Source organism: Botryllus schlosseri, chromosome 12 (genome assembly GCF_051294905.1).
Source record: "Botryllus schlosseri isolate E-star chromosome 12, Bs_hap1, whole genome shotgun sequence".
In the NCBI taxonomy this organism is placed as follows: Eukaryota; Metazoa; Chordata; class Ascidiacea; order Stolidobranchia; family Styelidae; genus Botryllus; species Botryllus schlosseri.
Window position 1 is genome coordinate 18,742,601 of NC_137247.1, and position 24,652 is coordinate 18,767,252.

General features: G+C 41.1%; 2 protein-coding genes and 1 long non-coding RNA gene across 3 annotated transcripts in view; 1 reads left to right on the plus strand and 2 right to left on the minus strand.

Annotated features, from left to right (window-relative positions):
- The first annotated feature begins 5,533 nt into the window (after positions 1-5,533).
- LOC145451709 (uncharacterized) lies at positions 5,534-8,204 on the plus strand. Its single transcript, XR_013919007.1, has 2 exons — positions 5,534-5,660; positions 8,098-8,204. It is a non-coding gene; the product is annotated as an uncharacterized LOC145451709 (long non-coding RNA).
- A 1,454-nt stretch (positions 8,205-9,658) lies between these two features.
- Positions 9,659-24,652, minus strand: part of LOC145451597 (microfibril-associated glycoprotein 4-like) — a 30,628-nt gene continuing 15,634 nt past the window's right edge. The window contains exons 4-6 of the mRNA XM_080329806.1: positions 11,498-11,843; positions 10,966-11,351; positions 9,659-10,281 (exon numbers count right to left, since the gene is read on the minus strand). Coding sequence (XP_080185932.1) covers positions 11,229-11,351; positions 11,498-11,843 — 469 coding nt within the window. The 3' untranslated portion in view covers positions 9,659-10,281; positions 10,966-11,228. The remainder of the gene's footprint in view (positions 10,282-10,965; positions 11,352-11,497; positions 11,844-24,652) is intronic.
- Positions 9,951-11,027, minus strand: LOC145452744 (angiopoietin-related protein 7-like). Its single transcript, XM_080330899.1, has 2 exons — positions 10,966-11,027; positions 9,951-10,281 (listed from the first exon to the last, which is right to left on the minus strand). The coding sequence occupies exons 1-2, from the start codon at positions 11,025-11,027 to the stop codon at positions 9,951-9,953; spliced, it is 393 nt and encodes a 130-aa protein (XP_080187025.1).

Consider the following 24,652-nt stretch of genomic DNA (forward strand, 5'->3'; position numbering starts at 1 on the left):
GAGATCGAAGGGGACTCAAAAGTATTTCGTAAACCAACATAAATTATACAGTATTTTCGAGAGATTCAATAAACTTGAAAATTCTCTCTGGATAGCTTGATTTTGAAATGCATACGTCTCTTCCTAAAAAAAGCATACACAATTTATAGTAGGGTTGCATTTAAAAGTATGGTTGTTTAAAACACTTTGTTTAAAACATGTTTTACACTGTGTTTTCAAAACAAAGGCTTGAAAAAAAAACTAAATTGTGTTTTTAAAGTTGTAACAATATGCCATAATTGTGTAAACACTTTCCTAAAAACATTTTGTATGAGCCTACGGACAATTACTACCCGATTTTGCCGACGTACATCGATATGGGATGGTTGGAACCCTCAAAATAGTCTGTTCAACAGTTATAGTCCAGATATTTCGTCAAATGAGCTATATTTACCCTATATTTTCAAGTGTCAATCTCAATCCACTAGGACGTCACAATTTTATATTCGTGACGTCGTGGTTTAAATAAAAACATTTTTTAAACAAGGGCCTTGTTTTAAACATGTCTGTTTTAAATTGATATTTGTTTTAAATGCAACCTTAATTCATAGTAATAGGCATTTAGGTGCCAGTCAATACCGTGCCACGCCACACCAAAAGATACACGCAGTTTCGATCGACATGCGACTTCACGAAGTGTGCTACTGAAGAAAGACCTTGGTCGAAACTTTGGGTATGTGTCCATTGTCAATAGCCACTCTGGGTGGACGTGACTAATCGTCCGGATCTTCCAATCTGAGCTCATAATGCAAATGCCATCCGGGGCACCCACAGAGTTTTAAAGACATGACAATTTGCGTGTGCGTCTCACCAATGTTCTTGCGCCACTTCAATATCTTTTGATCATATAACAGACCGGAGGTCACGAATTAACAACATAAACTAAAGTAATTATAACAAGACACCGGACGTTTTAATTATGAATTACGTGCTCCGTGGTCTACAGGTAAGTCTGGCCATCAGGGCTGAGAGAGGATTAAAAATTAATAGTAATATAATGCAATTACTAATAATATTGACGAAATTCAGTCTTCAACTTGAAAATACCACCCTATGGCGCCAAATACCAACGTTTGGACTGGGGGACGAATTGCTGTTTAGGTCCATATTCTAGCTACAACCCACGCTAACATGGTATAGAAGCCCATGGCCATGGCGGCAGGTCCCAATGTTGAGTAAAGAATTGTGAAATAACGATTGACGCATGTTTCAAGTAGAGCCATATGAGAATAAGATGAAGCCGGGGCCCGACGAAGCGAACATAAAATTCTGCCTTCAACTTCATACAGATAATGTACTGCAAGCTGCCGTTACCAGAAACGGCAAAGACGGCTCGGTTATGCTACATATCATTAACTGTTGATTTTTACTGCTTCCTTGTGGAAACCGTAATGTTTTATTTGGCGAGTACAAAATTTCAAATCTTAGTCCGGTGTACGTACGTAGTACATAGGCCTACTGCTCGCCGAGAAGCAACGGTCAAACTGCGTTTAACTAAGCATAGCCAAACATCAATAGATAAGTTACTATTTTAAACTAGGAAGAATGGATATTAATTATCCTGCTGCGAGGGAGTGGCGTATGGAGCGTGTTAATAACATGATATACAGCACGGTCCGTCGACATATTAGCATGCGACACAATAGCAAGCGACACTTGAGCATGCGACACTTAAGCATAGCGACTTTTGGTCATGGCGACTCGTAGGCATGTAGACACATGAGCACGGAGACATATTAACATGTGGACATATTAGCAAAGGGACACATGAGTATAGGGACACACGAGCATGGATACACGTGAGCATAGGGACACATCAACATGGTGACAATTTAGTAAGTGCCACATGAGCATGGTGACACATGAGCATGCGATACATGAGCCTTGACGACACATGAGCAGGGGTACACAAGAGCATGGGCACACATGCGCATATGGACACGTGGGCATGGGGACGCAAAAGCAAAGGTGCACATGAGCATGGGGTCACCTACGCATGCGACACTTGAGCATGCGACCCGTCTACATGCAGACACTTGAGCATACGACACGTGGATATGCAGACACTTGAGCATGCGTTACTTGAGCATGCGTCACTTGAGCATGCGACACTTGAGCATGTTACACTTGAGTATGCGACATTTGAGCATACGACACTTGAGCATGTGACCATGTAGATTTGTGTGAAAAGCTCCAAAAATCGCGGTAAAGCGATAAAGGTTGTCATTGCTCCACATATATTGGAATCGTTTACACGTATCAGACGAACTAAAAGAATATATCCTTTTGTGAGACTAAAGCGATTCCAAATTCGCATTTTGACACGGACTTATTATTTTATTTTGCGGGTCTCTTTTGATAGGGAAGTTTTACGTGCCGTGGGTGGGTACGGGGAACATTAGGGTTCGAAGTGGGTTAGGGTCCATGTTGGGGTTACGGTATCTCAAGATTAGGGTTGGGGGTGATGGATATTAGGGTTGGGGTTAAGGTATCCCACGATTAGGGTCGGGGATTATGGGTATTAGGGTTGGGAGGGGGATATTAGGGTTGGTTAGGATTAGGGTTAGCGTTAAGGTTAAGGTATCCCCAGATTATGGTTAGGGTTTGCGTTAGGGATAAGGTATCCCAAGACCAGGGTTGGGGGTGATGGATATTAGGGTGGTTAGGGTTAGGGTTGGGGTTAAGGTATCCCAAGATTAGGGTGGGGGTGATGGGTATTAGGGTTGCGAGGGGGGATCTTAGGGTTGTTTAGGGTTAGGGTTAGGGTTTGCGTTAGGTTTAAGGTATCCCAAGATCAGGGTTGGGGCGATGGGTATTAAAGTTGGGAGTGGGGATATTAGGGTTGGAGGAGGGGAGATATATTATGTTCGGACTGGTATAAATCTATGATTTTGACGCTAGTTAATTACACACTAATATATGAAAAATGCTCAAGTGTCGCATGCTCAAGTATTGCATGCTCAAGTGTCGCATGCTCAAGTGTCGCATGTTCAAGTGACGCATGCGCAAGTAGCTCAAGTGTCGCATGCTCAAGTGTCGCATGCTCAAGTGTCGCATGCTCAAATGTCGCATGCACAAGTGACGCATGCTCAAATGTCGCATGCTCAAATATCACATGCGCAAGTGTCGCATGCCCAAATGTCGCATGTTCAGGTGACGCATGCGCAAGTAGCTCAAGTGTCGCATGCTCAAGTGTCGCATGCTAAAGTGTCGCATGCTCAAATGTCGCATGCACAAGTGACGCATGCTCAAGTGTCGCATGCTCAAGTGTCGCATGCTCAAATGTCGCATGCACAAGTGACGCATGCGCAAATGTCGCATGCTCAAATGTCGCATGCTCAAATGTCACATGCGCAAGTGTCGCATGCTCAAATGTCGCATGCCCAAATGTCGCATGCCCAAGTGTCCTCATGCTCGTTTGTCATCATGCTGATATGTAACAATGCTCATATATCACCATGTACAAGTGTCAACATGCTGAAGTGTCGCAATGGTTATGTGTGACCATGCTCACGTGTTACCATGCCCATATGTAACGATGTCGCTTAGTCTCAATGCTAATGTGTAACCATGCTCAAGTGTCGCATGCTAATCTGTTTCCATGCCCATATGTCCCCTTGCTCATGTTTCACCCTGCTCATGTGTCCCTATGCTCATGTGTTACCATGGTAATGTGTCCTCATGCTATAGCGTCGCATGTCGTTTTTCATTGTGTCGCATGCTCATATGTCGGGCAACCATACAGCACGGTGGGTGTTCTTACAGTCACCCTGCTACGTACATCGAATATCTATTTACTGTGGATACTTCTTACGCAATGACGAGCAAAGCTAATAGGCTACTTCTGACGTAATAATGAGCCATAGCATTTGGAAATCAGACGTGTGTGCTATCGCGAACCTGGTACAATATCTCTTCTCTGTTCACGATTGTTCAGTTTATGTCATAGCCCTTGCACGAATAAAAAGTAATCGTTCTTTCACTAAGAAATCGATTAGATATGCGAAGTAGTCGATTACGATTACGATTACTTCGGAATTTTTTCGAATGTAATCGATTGCGATTACGATTACAGGAAAATGCTGTAATCGCCGTAATCGATTACGATTGCTAATCGCGATTACCCCATGTCTGATATGTATTGCTATCAATATTTCTTATCCTCTCTACTCACGTAATCGGATTTACCGGTAGAGCTGAGTGAGGTGTCTTGGAAAGTGTAGGGTCCGTATATATTAGGCTTACCATACGTCCTCTTTTAAGAGGATTTGTCCTCTTTTTTGGCTTTTTTGAAAGTGTCCTCGGAGGACGCTCTTTTGTCCTCTTTTTTGAGATTTTGTCCTCTTTTTTGAAAATTTAGGTCAGATTCAGAGGAAATTGCAAGTGATATGCCGCAAATTAGCGCAGAAGTGAAGCTCCGGCGGGTATTTCGGAGGTATAAGCGGTGATTTCAGCTTGGAGCGAAAAGAAGACCCTTTTTTTTTTTAGTTATCCACCTGGTAATGTGGAGAAAAAAACTGTATTTTGAGCTCTGAGCGGAAGTGATGACCTTTTTTTTTGTAGTCAACCGATCACAAAGTGGGGAAAATTCACCGGTTTTGAGAATTCTACTCCGGTTTTGCATCTTGCAAATTTCTGAAAAAGTGTCCTCTTTTTACATTTTCAAAATATGGTAAGCCTAGTATATATTAATTAAACATCTTCGGTTTGGCGGACCCGTTGGTATGACTTCGTTACCTGATGTTATTTCGTGACCTCCTGACTGCTATATCAAAAAATATAGATTCGCCCAAACGTACTAAACTAAAAGACGCACACGATTTCAAATTGGTATTTCTTCACTGGCATATAATTTTTCCCTGCGAGATGGTATTTGTCTTGTTAGGTACAGATTGCCAAGACAGGAACTTCGACGCCAGTCATTTAAGCGCATATGGATAATAAACCTATATGTATTTTGTCTATATAACGAAGTTTTCGGCCAAGATTTTCTCGCTGCCGATCGTTCTGGCACACTTTTTGGAGTCGCATGTTACATGGCCTAAAACTTTATATGTCTCGGCGCGGCGTCGTGGCGCGGTAATGGCTAACGCCGATATGCTAGGGTTACCATATTTTGGAAATCTAAAAAGAGGACACTTTTTCAGAATTTTCAGACTTGCAAAACCGGAGGAGAATTCTCAAAAAATGGTAAATTTTACCCACTTCGTGGTCGGTTAACTAAAAAAAAGGTCATCTTTCTCGGTCGACGCCATAAAAACAGTTTTTTCGTACACATTGTCGGGTGGTTGACTAAAAAAGAAAACAGGTCAATTTTCCGCTCAGCTCCCGAAATACCCGCTGGAGCGTTACTTAGGTGCTGATTTACGGCATCTCAGTCGGATTTTGCTACATAGATATGACCAAAATTCTCAAATAAGAGGACAAAATCTAAAAAAAGAGGACAAAAGGGCGTCCTCCGAGGACACTTTCAAAAAAGTAAAAAAAGAGTGTAGCGTACCGCTCCATGATTAACCCATAATTACCCTCGCTGATGACTGATTATGTTACTGCTACGTCTTGTTGTGTTGTACTCTTTTATGCAGTCGCTTTTAGTCACCGTCCGAGGCAGTCGTCTTTTAGTATCCGTCGGACGAGCATCGTCATGTTTTAGTTGTTTTATTAAAAGAGCAATGCTGACTTGTCTACTTTGATTTATCGAGCCGCGGACCAAGAAGAACGCGCGCCCATGACAGAGCACGCTATATTTTGGTGACCCCGACGTGATTTCGTTAGCCGACGTGATTTCGCCAGCCGACTTAGACCTGACGTTATCTGTTTGGAAATGCAGCGCTGTAGACGGAACTGCTGTAATGCCACAAACTCGACCAGCATCAATGATGGAAAGCGATGAACTCACGATGCGAAAACGAGATTTGCACCTGCTACATTTGAATCGTTAGTTTGTTTTCATGGATGCGGGATTTCAACGACATGGAATTCGGACCTTTCTACACGTACTTGCTTTGGTACGACGCTTCGACTCGATGCCACTCAACATCTGTGTCAGTTTCCCGCTGACACTTCGTCCATTCAAGACCCCAGAACAACTCAAATCTGCATGCTGAATGCTTCACCAAGTACTACTTCCTGCATCACTTGCGGACTCGCATATTCACAGCGCGACGTCGACTTGACCGAGCCTTAGCACAGCGACTACGTACACTGAATTCTCTTCGCAACTTCATATCCGCGATCGCCCGACACCGATATACTCGTTTTTCTACGTAGATATCGAAGCAGCTATGCTGTCTCACTACGCATTCCCAATGTAGAACGAAAGATGAGCCGAACGAAACTTTACGCAACCGACGGAACCATTATTTCTGATGGGACCATGAACCGAATCGAGTCACCTCGACGTCGACAGGAACAGCGGGAAATGCGCTCAAACGCAGATCACCCTTCACCTAATCTTGTGGAGCGACGACTTGCAACCAACCTATCACGTTGATAGGCCTATTCCGGATGAAAAACGCCATTCGTCTCATTATGTGGCATACGGTTTCGACTTTCTGCTCTACATTACCCGCTCACGGATCCGAGAATCTGCTAGACTTTTCACGGGCCTTAACGACACGACTTGCGAAATATGGAGAGCGACAGAGTTGATTCGTGCAACGATGTCAACGTGCTGTGCCAATAACGCTCGAAGTTCAATCGAAATACAGTGATTCCGGTAACCCATTGCCAGTGTACTTGTCGAACAATTTCGCTCCGTGATGTTCATAGACGTTCTCGTAGCAATAGCTGCGTATTCATTTGTTTCATGTCTATTAATCGTTTTTCAATTGACTCTAATGACTTCTTGTGCATGTCATGCCTAATGCTTATCGTTATTCCACGCGATCAGTCGCGACTAGACGTTACATATCCAAAAACTGTGGTAAGGTTGGTCATCACGCCATATGATAGTACTAACTTCGACTTAGGTTGGCAATTTATGACGTTGTCTCTTAAGCGCAAAAGCTTTCGCAACCCATACCTACCGGCGTACCGTATAGGATTAGACAGCGCTTGCAGTCGCGCAATTCTAAAAAATCTCATTCTTCAGCCGTTACTCGATCAACTATACTTTTTCGCCATCAGAGCTCAGTAATGTGTATTGCACTTGAATGTGTTGCCTCATTTATTAGCCAATCCCTCTTCCAGTGGTAATAACGCTAATGATTTCAACTACGTCGGTGAATTAAAACGCTTTTTCTCAGCCGTGGGTGAGATGCCGACTAGGTTTCATTCGAATCAAAAATCTCATGTCCCGAACGATTTGAATAATTGCACGCACGTTTTCTTGCGGATAGATGGTCATCGTAGATCACTCGATCTGGTTTATTCTGGTCCACATCAAGTTTTGAAACGCACTCATAAATGTTTCACAATTCAAACGAATAAAGGTCCATATGACGCCTCAACCGACAGGCTTATTCCTGGCAGACTTCCCACCGAGTGTCTCGACGAATTGACGCCACCGCAAGCTGATATTTCGCGAACGAACTCTGTGTCGGCCAGCGGCCGTATTATTCGTACTCCACATCACTTGAATAATTTTGTGTTGTCACCAGTATTTAAAATGGATATTTAGTGTGTTACTCATTCACTTTTCCGCCATCACTTGTATTTTTTCGCAACAGGCTCCTTCATCTCCTGTATGTTCTATAAATCGTGTCTTGAGCCTTTCACATTGTAAAGTGCATCATTATCGCTAAACGAATAATTGTGTCGTTTATAGCTTTACCACCACGCCCATCTCACTTTCATTAGTCGTTAGAACATATTAGAATTGAACTGGTATTCGAAACCTAATCTGTAATCACTACCGTGTCATGCTGGTAGGGTCCTTCGGTCGTAGTTAAATCGTTGACTGATGTAGAGTCCATATTATATCCTAAAGCTTTTACCAACCGGGGGGGCCCTTGTAGCGTACCGCTCCATGATTAACCCATAATTACCCTCGCTGATGACTGATTATGTTACTGCTACGTCTTGTTGTGTTGTACTCTTTTATGCAGTCGCTTTTAGTCACCGTCCGAGGCAGTCGTCTTTTAGTATCCGTCGGACGAGCATCGTCATGTTTTAGTTGTTTTATTAAAAGAGCAATGCTGACTTGTCTACTTTGATTTATCGAGCCGCGGACCAAGAAGAACGCGCGCCCATGACAGAGCACGCTATAAGAGGACAAATCCTCTTAAAAGGGGACGTATGGTAACCCGACGATATGCCCATTTCTATAAATCTTTCGTATTTTTTCTTGGGGTAAGAGTACTCAATAATCAAGATATTTGGCAACTTGAAATCACGCCCAGCGCGAAAATATTTTGAAAAAGTTGCATAAATTTTCAAAAAATACTCTATAATTTATGCTAACCTAATTCACGAAATAATTTTGGGCCCCCTTCGATCTCGCCCCCCCCCCAATTGGGGGGTTTGGGGTGCGGCAGTTACGGTCCTGAGCACGGCCCACCTCTAGGCTTTTTATAAGACGCAGCCTATGCCGATCACGAGGCGAGGAGGAGTCTAGATAAACATCCCATCATCGTGTTTAGTAGCTACTAGCTAGATCTGCGTTTACTATAAATAGTCTTACTGGTAGTGGATTTCATCGACGATTACTGGTAATAGCGTCTCATTTTGTGGGCAAAAATGGACATCGCTTTGGCTCGACTCCCTAATTATAACCCAGGGTGTTTGGATGAAGGGATGACCTTTTTTCACAGAGACGGGCAAATCCTTCTGAAGGAGGACGTAAGCCGCAAAGGAAAGGAAAGGACGTAGTTTATTTTTGTCCTTGATGTTTTTGCGGCATATACACCGACTCATGATACACATACGCATACCATGAGTGCATGACGTGCATATGCCACTGGACGAGAAAGGTGCAGATATAGCCTTTACGGCTTTCTATTAAGTCTCGCGCCACCCTCAATGCTATGCCAGTAATGCATGCGCGCCTAGCAGGGAAGCCATGGATACCAGTGTTACTAATCAGGTCTTTGATCTGACCCGGCCGGGATAAAACCCACGACCTACCGATCAAGAAGCCGGACGCTTCACCATTACGCTATCTTGTCGGTATTAGCTATCATCGATAATAAATCCAATGTACAGGCCGATGGCTAGGGGTTAGGGCTAAACTCTACTTCATAATGAATATCACAAGTTAGCGTTGTTGAACCGTTGGTTCCTATTTCCTGCACACAGAGTCCGGGAAGCGTGATGAGTCTCAGCTAACGTATCATGTTGCAATCTCCATTTTGCTTCCAAGACTACATTCATTGCAGTATCATTTACTCGAAGACTTTACGTGTGCCCCTAAAAGTGGAATCATACCTGGCAGAAATAAGACAATATATCAGCACTAAATCAGCCAAGTATGGGATAAGATTCCTGAATTAGTGGATGCTAAACCCTATCATGTTCGCAAAATATTTGCATTTTTGCAGGAAAACAATCAGATCAACCATTCAAAGTCGAGAATACTGCCTTTGATGGAGTGATCCCCACACTGCGCAGACGATAACGTACATTTGGACATTCCTTTTCTGCTTTGTAGCCTAGTTTTCTCTTCCTTAGTACCCGTCGAAACAACTTTGAGAGAATTTATTGAAAAGTAGAAAATTTATGTTTTGAATTCCCAGAAACATTTCGCGGGCCGCTCAGAGTAGCTCCGCGGGCCGTGTTTTGCCCAGGTCTGCTATATATAGACTGTCCTAATGTTATATTTCTCTACCAGATAATATTATGTGATGATAGAGATGAGAACGACCTGTATTCTGCTCTACTAGTTTGCCGCGAAAATGTTTGAATGACCCTCTCGTAAAGAACAAATCAAAGCAAAAAGTTCATTCCGCGAGATGTCGCTACCGTTTTTTTTTTCACGGCCTTTTGTAGATCTTCATCTCCGAGCAACAAAGGTAGTGACGTACGAAATCCTCTCCGTCATACCACCACCACCAAATTCCCCTGTCGTCCGTTTTGTTGAAGCTCCCATTCAGATTGATGTAGCCGCACGCATAGCCACGGCCATACCACCAGCCTGATTCGCGGTCAGAAGCGCAATTCCTCCATGAAACCCGATCGTGGTCTGCGTCTTTCGTTGAGAATTGTCGCTTGTTGTTATATTCGAGACCGTCGAAGGATCCATTCCCGGAGAATCCGGACACGTGCAGTCTGTAGTTGTCGGATCGTGGGCCGATGCGGAAATTGCTGGACAATAGGATTGTGCTCATCAGTGCGATTGAATTATTGAATATGACACAAACCTTGAGAACAGACGATAATAATGCTAACAGTTCAATTACGTATTAAGAGTAGGCCTACTTGTCACATTATGTCGCTCGATCTGTCTTGCCTTAACGAGTATTTTGGTAAGAATAATGGAGGAAAAGCGTGCGACAGAACCAGTCGTTGACAATGCGAAATGACGAGTCAGCTCACAGTGCAAGCGATAAACAACAATGCGATTTGTAAACAAATTTGAGCTCGGGAAAAGCAGTTGTTGACTGGAGTTTTGCAAATGAGATCGACTTTACATGGGCGAGGAGATGTGTGTCGCATCTTAACTGATACAGCCGTTTGGGACTGCGGGATTTTACTACATACTGGATAAGCTGGATATGTCCGGTTTCACCCCGACCGCCGGCACACACTTGTGTCAAGTTCGATTGTATACGTTTTGGTGGAGGGTGACCAAGTGCGGTTTTGGTCCTGGATGCTGCTCACAGTTGTCCTAGGAACTGCGCACGGAGTTTTTGCAGACTCGCGGAAACTAGTGCGAACATTACTCGCAATGCAGCCGCTAAAACACCACGGCGATGCCGTTTGCAAAAAAATTACTTTGTAAACAATTTCAAATTTGTCTATAAATCGATACATTCGAATGAAGCTTACCTGTATTTAAGCCACAAATGGTATTTTTTGCCTTTGCCCATCATGTTGATTTCCAATGACATGTCGTCTTTCTTTGTCGCTTGATGCAATGCCTCGAGCCCTGGAGAAAAACGTTGTGAAATGACAAGGCGTTGGTTTGGTTTCGAATCAATTATTTTACCAGGCGAAAATTCTTCACGTCATGGGAAATCTTAGTCGTCACAGAATCAAGTTAAAAGCGACTTTATTACTCGGATAATAAACGAATGAACAACTCGAAGGAATCAAATTAAAATCGAAACCATCCTACCGAGCCAGAAATCCCCATTATAATCCCCGAATCCGTTCACGTAATCATCCCAACGTCGGAAAAAATTCACATTTCCATATTTTCTTCGCTGGAAAACCTGTAACAGAATTCGTCAAAACAATCAAAGTAGTAGAATCTCTTCTCAGAGTCCACCTTCGAGGCTATAGTGCAAGATTTTGTGTCGCTTCGACCTGATTTGGACTTTTCTATTCATAATAAACCGAGCACATAAATCCAACTCACAGTCCATTTCTCGTGTGCAGCACATCTTTTGTAAAATTCCATCTCCGAGTAGTACAGCAGGTGAGGGGAGGCGAGACCTCTATCACCAGAATCCTTACCCCACCAAATCCCCTTCTTGTCTGTTTTGTTGAAGTTTCCATTCAGATGGCTTTTGGCGCATCTCCAATACCACCAGCCGCCTTCCTTCGAAGAAGCGCAATTCCCTGACGGATGACCATCGTGATCTGCGTCTTTCGTTGAGAATTGTCGATTGTTGTGATATCTGAGAGCATTGTACGTTGCATTCCCGGAGAATCCGGATACGTGCAGTGTGTAGTTGTCGGATCCGGGTCCGATGCGGAAATTGCTGAAATAATAGTGTCCTATAAGGTGTCGACACGGATCAGTGAAATTGGTCTACGTCACACCTTCCATTTGGCTGAAGGCAATTTGACGGTAATTTTTGACCGGCTTGCTGAGCATCAAATTTGATAACAAGGGTATCAATCGAAAGCTGCCGCTGTACTGATAACGAAAATATAAATTTTATTTCGCTCGTGGCTCTGGAACCGCCACAATCAGCCTCAAATTTTTCATTGTTATGGGGAGTGGCATAGTGACGCAACAATGCTGTCTGGCGAAACGAGAGCGTAGGTAAGGAGCAAATGATGGCTTCGCGGCGAGAGTGAGTGCTCAGCTGGCGTCGCGGCAATGAGCAATGATCTTGTGTTTCGAAGTGCAATCGCGTCACAGAGAAACGTTGCGCTGATAATACTTTCTATAGGCGCTTTGGTAGTAGCGAGCACACAAATTACCAGCCTTTCCTTGACTTGTAAGGGTAGAACTGGGTCCACAGAATGCATTAGGGCCCTACGAATTTTCGCACATTGTCATTTAACTTAGAGATCTTTCCGTCTAGGTCAGCGAGATGTCAAACGCAACATGCGTCGCGGGACGGATTCAAACCTGCAGATCACTCGCGGGCCGGACCAAAATGTTAGCTCATAATCCATGATTTTCATTGAATACTTTATAATCAAGCATATATTAGAATATTACTTTATATTACGAACCCGATTCAATTGCAGCAACACCTGTATCGCAAACAGCCGAATTGCCATAAGAAATACGGTGACTGGACATTTGAATAACATCATATATTATTAAATCGCGATTCGGGTTTCTCTGGGGGCCGGGAACCTTTTGAGTCAGAATTGATACAGCAGCGCAACTACATATATTTGATTAATACTTCTGTGCAACTATTATATTCTCTCTGTATCCTGCATATAACGGTTTCGTACTGGCGTTTTCGCTTCTGTGAATATCTAGTTTTCAGTCCATTTGTCCATAACACTCTGAACTCAGTGGGTGCACTTTTGTGCCTTCTCGGAATTGGGTTTCAATGTCGCCGACTATAGTTCCTAGTAGCAACTAGAGCAGCGGTTCTCAACCTTTTTGGACATGGGCCCCCCTTGGGGATGGTCGAAAATATTGCGCCCCCTGACCCTCCTACACTTTTCGTCATGTCAAAAAGAGCACATCATCTAATACAGAGGAAGGCAACCTTTTTGCTAATCAAGGCCAATGTTCCCTCTAATTTTTGATGAGTCTGCACATACTCACCAACTCACTGCGCAGACTCTTGGACAACAGTGCGTAACGACTAAAAAAAGGTCATCACTTCGGATTTTCTGTGCGCAACTTAGATTTTCTGTGCGCAGAGACCCTGTCAGCACTGCGCATTTGCGCACGTTCGCAGCTTAGCGGGAGCATTGATCACGGCCCATTTCGATTACTCATGTAACCTAAGGCCGCATTCCAGGGCATAGCCGTAATGCACTAACTGGACGCGAAATACCTATGTTAATCTGTCCATATCCATTGCCGGTGAACTCCGGCGTCCGGAATAAAGCCTTTTGTACGTACCGAAATCTCGAGTCGCTATGTTATGAATAGATGATGGGATTGCATATTGTCGCGAAAATTTTTCAGATTCACGAATGAATTCCGTAATTAATAGTATAGCAGTATCACATACTATTATCAAATACTTATCCTCCCTTAGCCCATGTGATCAGATACACCGGTAGGGTTCATTGAGTGAGAGCTTATGAAAATTTAGGGCAAGTTATAAATGATAATGCATCTTCGGGTGGGTCAAATATTACTAGTCACTTGGTTGCATGCTGTTATTTCTTGACCCCCGATCAGGATTGTCGATTGTATCGGTAGTGGAAATATATTAAAATCGCCCAAATGTACCATAAACAAATTTCTTTCGTGAGGAGCACACGATTCCGATTCCGGCTCAGAGTGAGAAGGGCGCTACTATTAAAATCGAAAAATTAAATTATGTTGAATTGCGCGGAGCGTGAAGAAAATTTCAAGATTAATTAAAATCTCTCAAAAATTTGGGAGTGAATTCGTATTTTCAATTTGCATGTCGACGGATGCCAACACATACAAATTGAATTAGTAGTCGAATGCCGCACAAATTCCCATCTACAGCACCAGGTTGCCCTTCGGTGATCTAATAGTATACGTATGGTATGTCTTACGCCAAGTTTAAATCCGCATTCCAGTTCTTGAGTCTTTAACATTTCTGACAAATTTCCCCAAATTTGTTTGAAAATAAAAACAAAACATTGAACAGGACATCAAATTATTTCAAGGTAGGTTGCACTGAGTCTAATCCTAATGCTGATAGTGACTAAAGGGGGCACGGCATCGTTCTGTACTGCCATGCTAAATTTGATTAGTTTTGGAATTGAATAAATTGTGTTTATTTAAGGCAGTGGTTCTCAACCTTTTTGGCCTCGCGAGTAGTTAGTATGATCGCTCGTGATGTGGCAGGGGTTCTTATGGGTGCGGCGGTGACCTGCCTGAAAACCCGGGGTGATGACCCCACCCTTTTAGACCCCCCATGTGGTGGATGGGCGCGGTGATGATACCACCCTTTCGGCTATAGGCTGCGGCGATGATATACCTTGAAAACTCGTGTTGGTGACCCCACCCTTTCAGTATAGGCTGCGGCGATGACCTGCGCTCTCGTATTCGAGGGAATCCCAACGTTTACGGTGAGTGCGACAATGATATATCGTTATTCTTATGGACGCGGCGGTGAGTCGTATTTTCAGGTATAGGCGGCGTTGGTGAGTCGTATTTTCAGGTATAGGCTCCGGTCGCATGATAGCGTTACAGAGATAGGGATCGGTCGCACGCTAACGTTTTCGGGTATAGGCGGCGGCGGCATGCTAACGTGAAAACCGGGGGTGGCATGCTAATGTTTTTAGGTATACGTGCGGCGACATGCTAACGTTCCAGTTATAGGGTGATGAAGTGGTGTTTCGGCCCCTATCGGTGGCATGATAGCGTTACGGAGATAGGGATCGGTCGCATGCTAACGTTGTTGGTATTGACATCTCTCGCGTGGTGTTGAATATGTACGAGTCACCAACAATAACCGCTCAGACGGAAACGTGGCTTGTTTTGCAAGAGGATTACGCAGCGTGTGCGACCTATATTTCGAATGACCTGCGCGCTGAATTGTTTCCCGTGTAGTTGTTTTGTGCTACTACCGTATCGATTATTACACTAGTCCAGTCAGTGCGAAATAGTTTGCTAAATCTAGGAATCAATCGCTTGGTAATTAGTTTGCCACACAGCCGGCGTAGACGGTGATTCGAATATCAGCAATAACCACGCTCACAAACTAACAGTTCGAAAAGGTGTGAAATAGTTTGCTAAATCTGACGCATGGTAATGTTTTGGTAATTAGTTTGTCACAGAGCCGGCGTAGACGGCGATTCGAATACCAACAATAACCACGCTCACAAACTAACACTTCAAATAGGTGTGAAATATATTACAAACCCCACGATCGCTCACAAGATAACACCTAAGACATAGCCATTTTTCGCGTCTTGCCATTACTTACATCCCAATCGCTACAGTTTAATATGTCGATGGTTTTTACTATCAAGTATAATAAGTAATGAATAACAGAACCGGCGCAGACTGTGATTCGAAAACCAACAATTTGGCACTTGCACGCGATCGCTATATGTTTTGACACTTCGGAAGAGTGGTTGACTTTAGTTGCGTGATACAAATCATGAGAATATTCAATCAATGTGTCAATTTGTCAACTTGAAATGAAACTCACTATACACAAATCAAGTTGATTCGTATTTGAATGTGTTGATTCGACACAACTCAAATCCTTTGAGAAATCCTTTTAACACGATCTATCGAATCAAACGTAACCTGAATATTACTGACGCTAACATTCGGCCGCATCGGATTATTCGCACATTCCGCGCTGCTGTTTTCACGCCTATAGAATCAATACCAACTATATCTAACCCGATAATATTCAATCATTTTGGTAATTTGTCAACTTTAAATCCGTTCGCCAGATGTACTACAGGTAAACTAAGATAATCCAGAATGAAATATTTGGACTTTGACATAGTCTGAATTGAAATAGATTGACAATCATGACTACCAACTTTGATCCAGTCACATTTCAAGATTATACTTTGAAACAATCCTTGAAACTGACAACTCTATTATTCACGACTCCGTTTCCGTTTGTAAAATAGAGTTTCAGAAATACTATCACTACGACAACTCAACATTTTAACATCTCGCCATGCACAATAGAGTAAAATACAAAAACCTTGGTAAGTCAATCCGTTTGTAGTAACTCACCAAACCAAAACAAAAAGTGTCCGTATGAAAAGTAGACAAGACTACGCATCACTACAACCCACAAACATACCAACTCAGTTGTATCCATATCCCATATTTTTTATTCAACTGTAAGATGAAGTAATTACTACTTGGCGCGCGACTTGCGATTAACATGTGTTTTGAATATACGACATTTGAAAGTCTGACCAACGTAATTAGGAATTCATTTCTTACGATCAAACGCCGGTGTTACATTGAAAGTTAAGGATTGACACAGTGATTTGACATATGACGTATATTTTGTACTGCTCGACCATGACTTGATTATTAAATTATTCACGGTAATTAGACTCGGTGTTTTGGTAAAGGTTATTATGACAGCAACAAACTTTTCACTACCATGGTTATTAAAACATCAATTTGTAAAACTAGACTTACATGTGCGAAATGTTCTTGATTGGGAAATTATTCCGGATTGGTACAAAACAATCGTTGTATTGCAGACAACAGAAAATACTTTAAAAATGCAATCGTTTACTATAATTAGGACTAAAGATGAAACAACAATATCGGTATTATTACATTCAACAACCAGTACAATTATTAAAATCCATCGTTGCGATAACCGGTGCTAAAGATGTAATAATTCCATTATTCATACATTGAACACCCGATACAAAATGCTTTATTATCGCAATTCGTAACGAGTAATTGAAACGACTACGTGTGGAGTTAGTATATCACAATATCGTTACTATTGAATCCAACAATTGATACGATTTATTGTCGGAATTTGTGACAGCGAATTGAAACATCCTTACCTTACGGAGTGTGAAAATATCACTTTATGTATCGAGTACCAGTAGAAGCGGGTGAACAATACTTAATTCGTGACTCGTCGTTGTACTTGCTCAATGTAAAAAATTACAAGGTTACACTCTAAGACCTTGATCAGCACAAGAGCAATTTGGAATATCATTACTGGCTGCAACCTATTCTACTAGACAAAACTCACAGCAATGATAAAATCAAAATATGTGCTACACTGAAATCTACAAAATGTGATTGTATTGTTGTTAGTGATCATACATTATTATATGAATATTCTAAACTAATTATAATCATAAAAACCAAACCGCTGAAAGTCATTACCACCACAGTAACAATTTGTATGATATTCACCAAACGCACCCCAACTCAGTATGCAGAAATTATTTGTAGAGTGCATACCGACAAAGAAATCACGAACACAACCAACACCGAAAATGATAAACACGTTTCGTGTTACTATTGAAACAAGTTCATTTCTATCGGCGAAATAAATGCCATCACAAAACTCAGAGCATGCAAAGGTCTTGATTGATATGCATTTCGATTTGTGTCTTATGATACCAGCAAGCATTTTAGACATATTACGAATTGTTAAACCAAAGTCGTACGTCCGATTAATAGTTGATTGGAAACTTGTTCACGTACCTCAATCATTACAGAAAAGTATAACCCCCAATGTCCGACAATCTTTTACAAAAAGGATCGAAACCAAGTCTCTCAAAGTCGTTGCCGTCACATAAACAATTTGCACGGTGTTTGCCAAATGTGTCCTATAGTTAGGTGTACTAGAAATATTTGTAAAACACACTCCGATAAAGAAATCAACGAAAAGATATCCTACACCTAAATCTGGTAAAACCAGTTTGCACTTTTTGTTCATTAGTATGGTATCCATTTCCTTTCGTCAAAGTAGATGTAATCATAGTCACTAAAGAACTTACTTGGACGTATGCTTGAATTCTAGACATAGTTCTGATTTGTCCGACACAAGACCCAAGAACAACCCTAGTTTCAACCGAGCACACATATCCAAAATATCACACACTCCGCTATTCCTAAAGCGCAAACACCCGATACAAAATATTACTTGTTGTGTTGTTGCGGTATCATCTTCACAATATCACACACAATACAAATGATGGTCATGTGTAACATGCTATCGACTTGAATCACACCAACATGGAAGAGGATTTACTCACTCTTTACATAACGATATTGACCAACATCACGTCGTCGGAGTGTATCGTTTTTTCTAGATACAAACTACACTAGTGTAGCGGAAAATAATTGAGTGTAACAAAAACAATTTTCACTCTCTTGACTTATGAAAACAACAGACGATCTTCATTCAATATTTTGTTTGTGTCAACTAGTTACTTTGTATGATACGACTGATACCCGCGCGACTTTTTCAGATCACAATATGAAAGATATTTACATCACACAAAATACTCCACTTGATATTCCCATACTACACTAAACTGCGGAATGGTTGGTCAGACTCTACAAAATGTTTTGATATCGTTTTTTACACGAATGGTCACGCATCTAAATATTCAAATAATTCAACACACAACTATAGTACTTACAGAAATATCATAGTTCTTGTATGGATATACTATTCAATTGTATATTGAAGTTTTCTACCTCCAAGAAGATCTTCAAAGTTGTATGTGTACAATGTATATCGTGAGTCCTACACATTCATGATATCCACTCGAGTTTGACTTTTAGTAAACACTATACCGACATCGCGACATCTTTCAAAATTAAAATCACGGTGACTGCTTGAGAGACCTATCAATGAAATCGCAGTAATACAGTTACTTCCACAAAAGAGTATGTATTCGACTTACTTTCCACAAATCTAACGAACAAAATAATTTACTTTGCTAACGAAAAGTGCTGAGTCATCATATGATTGCCCTAGCAACAAAACAGATAAACATACTATCTTACAAAATGGCTGTTATAGTCACCAACGGTACATGGTACAAGTAACAAGTCTCGAGAATCCAGTTATTGAAAAAATGTAAAAGTGTTTCTCCTGCGCCAAGTCGTTATGTTGACGAAAGCGTATATTGTAATATCATGATCGATTTGCATTCGTTGGTCACAAAATGTCACTACTCTAAATAATTATTTTTCACTCAAACACAAAAGCATACTTGTCACCATTCGTTTTCATCAAGCACGAGTTCAAGTAACTTACTTACTAAGACATGAATTGTTATTTTTATGTTGTGTAAATAGATAATAATTAATTTTAGTAACACTATATCAACATCATCGAGTTGTGCGAATAGATTTACATGCGGTCTTGTGGTTTTAATCGAAGTACACAGCACGGTCTAATGTAGAGCCATCTCTATTGTACAGCAACTCGGTAATCGAAATGCATGCATTAACATTTAAACAGCGATCTTGTTTCGTCACGCGAAAAATATGTTCACTATCGCGATACTCTGCACAGGGAGTGCAAATCCTTTTCACACTCGTAATAGTATACCAACGGCTACCGGCGACAACGTTTAACAATACCAATGACACTAAACATACGATACCTACCCAAGTAAAATTACCATTTTCACCTGGAGGTCAGCAGTTACCTGAGTAAAAATACCATTGTCCTTTGGAGATTTATCGTTTACTCAGAGTAACAATACATTTTCACTTGGGGGTTCATCGTTTCCTAGAGTAACAAACCCCCTTTCCTTTGGAAATCTATTTTTCCCTGGGTAACAAACCTTTTTCACTTGGAAATATATTTTTTCTCTGGGTAACAAACCTTTTTCACTTGGAAATATATTTTTTCTCTGGGTAACAAACCTTTTTCACTTGGAAATATATTTTTTCCCTGAGCAACAAACCATTTTCACTTGGAAATATATTTTTTTCCCTGAGCAACAAACCATTTTCACTTGGAAATATATTTTTTCCCTGAGCAACAAACCATTTTCACTTGGCGGGTCGTCGTTTACCTGAGTAAAAATATCATTTTCCTTTGGAGATCTGGCGTTTACCCAGTATAACAATACATTTTCTCTTGGTCGTCTAGCTTTTCCTAGAGTAACAAAACCATTTTCATTTTGAAATCTGACAAACACACCTGACAATTTGGTATTTGTTGTATTGACGATAGTTTGAAATAGATTACAACGAACAGTGACGGAAATATACACGGACTACCGGTTTCAGAGTATACCCCCATCAGTCGTATCACATCAATATCATCGGTTAACCACATACAATATGCTCTTGTACACCGAAACGCATGTTTTGGAAAATTGGACAATAGACTTCGATAGTTCTGTGATGTCTGGGTTCGTGCTTTGGATTTTCCAGAGTCAAAATGTCTGAATAAAACACCTCCTCGACGATGGTTGGTATGTGGATAACGGTGTTCGGAAAACGGTTGGATTTATGTCACCCATCGCGATAGCAATTCCAGGTCGAGTTTTACCCCGCATGTTTACTATATTGTATCTTTATTGGTCAATGTATGTCTCGACATTCAGTTTGAAATCGGAAACCCTGATAAAGTATATACCCGGATCCGGATATCAACTCTGAATCGATAAACCAATGAACAATATTCAAAGTAAACATGTTACACCCCGTGTTTCCACGAAAAAATACCATCCAGACATACGTCGCGCTTGTTTGCCCACACCAGTATATGCGTAAATGGAGGTGTGTGACATTGCATGCAATGTGTTGGTATACAAACATCGGGGAGTAAGCCTTCGATCCACAGACATTATCATAGCCGGTAATTTTGATGCAGATCTAATGTCATCAAGCACACCCGATAACAATGTCATACCAATAAGCCACATTGCAATGACTCTGAGTCCGCGCTATTACATCGATATTTCGACACCGTTCACTGATTTATTCGATGGTGTTATCGTGTTGTAACATTACAAGATAGTCATGACCCTATCTGCAGACGGACCACCCAGACCAATTGGATACATCGGTCAATATCCATCGTGTTGTCGACACCGAAGTTTTCTGCTGAGACTACAGCGTTTGGTCTAGGTGAACTATCGAAGTACGGTGCTCGAAATGATTGCGATCAGTCTTTCAGTCACGATGCATGGATGTCGCTACTCCCACATAACGACTCCAGATAAATATCGTGAACTGTGATTCTGGAAATCTCGGACTGATACTGTGATCCAATAAGGTGTGTTTCTGTGGAATCAAGACTGTGATCGTGCACCACAATAGAACACTACCTTTCGTGATTTCACACGCAATCATAAAACACACTTTCGTAAGGGTCCAGTTCGTCCGGTGACATTTCGAAACGGTCATCACCACAAGAGATCGAGGTCGCTCTCGTCATATCGGTAACATTTTGGAACTGTCATCACCACAAGGCCATTGACGTTGGTTTCAGTTGGTCATGTCAATCCGTTTCACAATCCACCGTTTTTCAACTCCCCGCACCATAGTGTTACGACACAGACAAGAAGCGTCGGTGGAAATAATAAAACACGGAAGGGACACTTTGGTTTTATTTGACATGGATTTTACATCTGACGAACCTTACATTCGAGCGATGCATTGGAACGCCCCTTGTATTATTGACATCGAAGGGAAAGAAATGTATCGATTTATTGGTTTCGTACATATCCAACAAAAATCTGGGTATATGATTGTGCATGGTTCGCATATTCGACTGTGAACGCTTTATTGGTATATGTTGTACAGTTCACTTTCACCACTAATGGTAGTCGTGCGAATAACCCATGTTACGGTTCCATGTTTGTGTGTGTCTGTATGTCATACTTCAGATTGACTCAGAGTCATTGCAATATGGCTTATTGGTATGACATTGTTATCGGGTGTGCTTGATGACATTAGATCTGCATCAAAATTACCGGCTATGATAATGTCTGTGGATCGAAGGCTTACTCCCCGATGTTTGTATACCAACACATTGCATGCAATGTCACACACCTCCATTTACGCATATACTGGTGTGGGCAAACAAGCGCGACGTATGTCTGGATGGTATTTTTTCGTGGAAACACGGGGTGTAACATGTTTACTTTGAATATTGTTCATTGGTTTATCGATTCAGAGTTGATATCCGGATCCGGTTACATACTTTGTCAGGGTTTCCGATTTCAAACTGAATGTCGAGACATACATTGACCAATAAAGATACCATATAGTAAACATGCGGGGGGAAAACTCGACCTGGAATTGCTATCGCGATGGGTGACATAAATCCAACCGTTTTCCGAACACCGTTATCCACATACCAACCATCGTCGAGGAGGTGTTTTATTCAGACATTTTTACTCTGGAAAATCCAAAGCACGAACCCGGACATCACAGAACTATCGAAGTCTATTGTCCAATTTTCCAAAACATGCATATCGGTGTACAAGAGCATATTGTATGTGGTTAACCGATGATATTGATGTGATACGACTGATGGGGGTATACTCTGAAACCGGTAGTCCGTGTATATTTCCGTCACTGTTCGTTGTAATCTATTTCAAACTATCGTCAATACAACAAATACCAAATTGTCAGGTGTGTTTGTCAGATTTCAAAATGAAAATGGTTTTGTTACTCTAGGAAAAGCTAGACGACCAAGAGAAAATGTATTGTTACACTGGGTAAACACCAGATCTCCAAAGGAATATGATATTTTTACTCAGGTAAACGACGACCCGCCAAGTGAAAATGGTTTGTTGCTCAGGGAAAAACAATTTATTTCCAAGTGAAAAAGGTTTGTTACCCAGGGAAAAATAGATTTCCAAAGGAAAGGGGGTTTGTTACTCTAGGAAACGATAGACCCCCAAGTGAAAATGTATTGTTACTCTGAGTAAACGATAAATCTCCAAAGGACAATGGTATTTTTACTCAGGTAACGGCTGACCTCCAGGTGAAAATGGTAATTTTACTTGGGTAGGTATCGTATGTTTAGTGTCATTGGTATTGTTAAACGTTGTCGCCGGTAGCCGTTGGTATACTATTACGAGTGTGAAAAGGATTTGCACTCCCTGTGCAGAGTATCGCGATAGTGAACATATTTTTCGCGTGACGAAACAAGATCGCTGTTTAAGTGTTAATGCATGCATTTCGATTACCGAGTTGCTGTACAATAGAGATGGCTCTACATTAGACCGTGCTGTGTACTTCGATTAAAACCACAAGACCGCATGTAAATCTATTCGCACAACTCGATGATGTTGATATAGTGTTACTCAAATTAATTATTATCTATTTACACAACATAAAAATAACAATTCATATCGTAGTAAGTAAGTTTCTTGAACTCGTGCTTGATGAAAACTAATGGTGACAAGTATGCTTTTGTGTTTGAGTGAAAAATAATTATTTAGAGTAGTGACATTTTGTGACCAACGAATGCAAATCGATCATGATATTACAATATACGCTTTCGTCAACATAACGACTTGGCGCAGGAGAAACACTTTCATGTTTTTTCAATAACTGGATTCTCGAGACTTGTTACTTGTACCATGTACCGTTGGTGACTATAACAGCCATTTTGTATGATAGTATTTTTATCTGTTTTGTTGCTAGGGCAATCATATGATGACTCAGCACTTTTCGTTAGCAAAGTAAATTATTTTGTTCGTTAGATTTGTGGAAAGTAAGTCGAATACATACTCTTTTGTGGAAGTAACTGTATTACTGCGATTTCATTGATAGGTCTCTCAAGCAGTCACCGTGATTTTAATTTTGAAAGATGTCGCGATGTCGGTATAGTGTTTACTAAAAGTCAAACTCGAGTGGATATCATGAATGTGTAGGACTCACGATATACATTGTACACATACAACTTTGAAGATCTTCTTGGAGGTAGAAAACTTCAATATACAATTGAATAGTATATTCATACAAGAACTATGATATTTCTGTAAGTACTATAGTTGTGTGTTGAATTATTTGAATATTTAGATGCGTGACCATTCGTGTAAAAAACGATATCAAAACATTTTGTAGAGTCTGACCAACCATTCCGCAGTTTAGTGTAGTATGGGAATATCAAGTGGAGTATTTTGTGTGATGTAAATATCTTTCATATTGTGATCTGAAAAAGTCGCGCGGGTATCAGTCGTATCATACAAAGTAACTAGTTGACACAAACAAAATATTGAATGAAGACTCGTCTGTTGTTTTCATAAGTCAAGAGAGTGAAAATTGTTTTTGTTACACTCAATTATTTTCCGCTACACTAGTGTAGTTTGTATCTAGAAAAAACGATACACTCCGACGACGTGATGTTGGTCAATATCGTTATGTAAAGAGTGAGTAAATCCTCTTCCATGTTGGTGTGATTCAAGTCGATAGCATGTTACACATGACCATCATTTGTATTGTGTGTGATATTGTGAAGATGATACCGCAACAACACAACAAGTAATATTTTGTATCGGGTGTTTGCGCTTTAGGAATAGCGGAGTGTGTGATATTTTGGATATGTGTGCTCGGTTGAAACTAGGGTTGTTCTTGGGTCTTGTGTCGGACAAATCAGAACTATGTCTAGAATTCAAGCATACGTCCAAGTAAGTTCTTTAGTGACTATGATTACATCTACTTTGACGAAAGGAAATGGATACCATACTAATGAACAAAAAGTGCAAACTGGTT

Coding starts and splice junctions, on each gene's coding strand:
- LOC145452744 (XM_080330899.1), bottom strand. CDS start 11,027: ATGTCATTGGAAATCAACATGATGGGCAAAGGCAAAAAATACCATTTG. Junction 10,282..10,965: donor CATTTGTGGCTTAAATACAG/GTAAGCTTCATT, acceptor CCTATTGTCCAG/CAATTTCCGCATCGGCCCAC.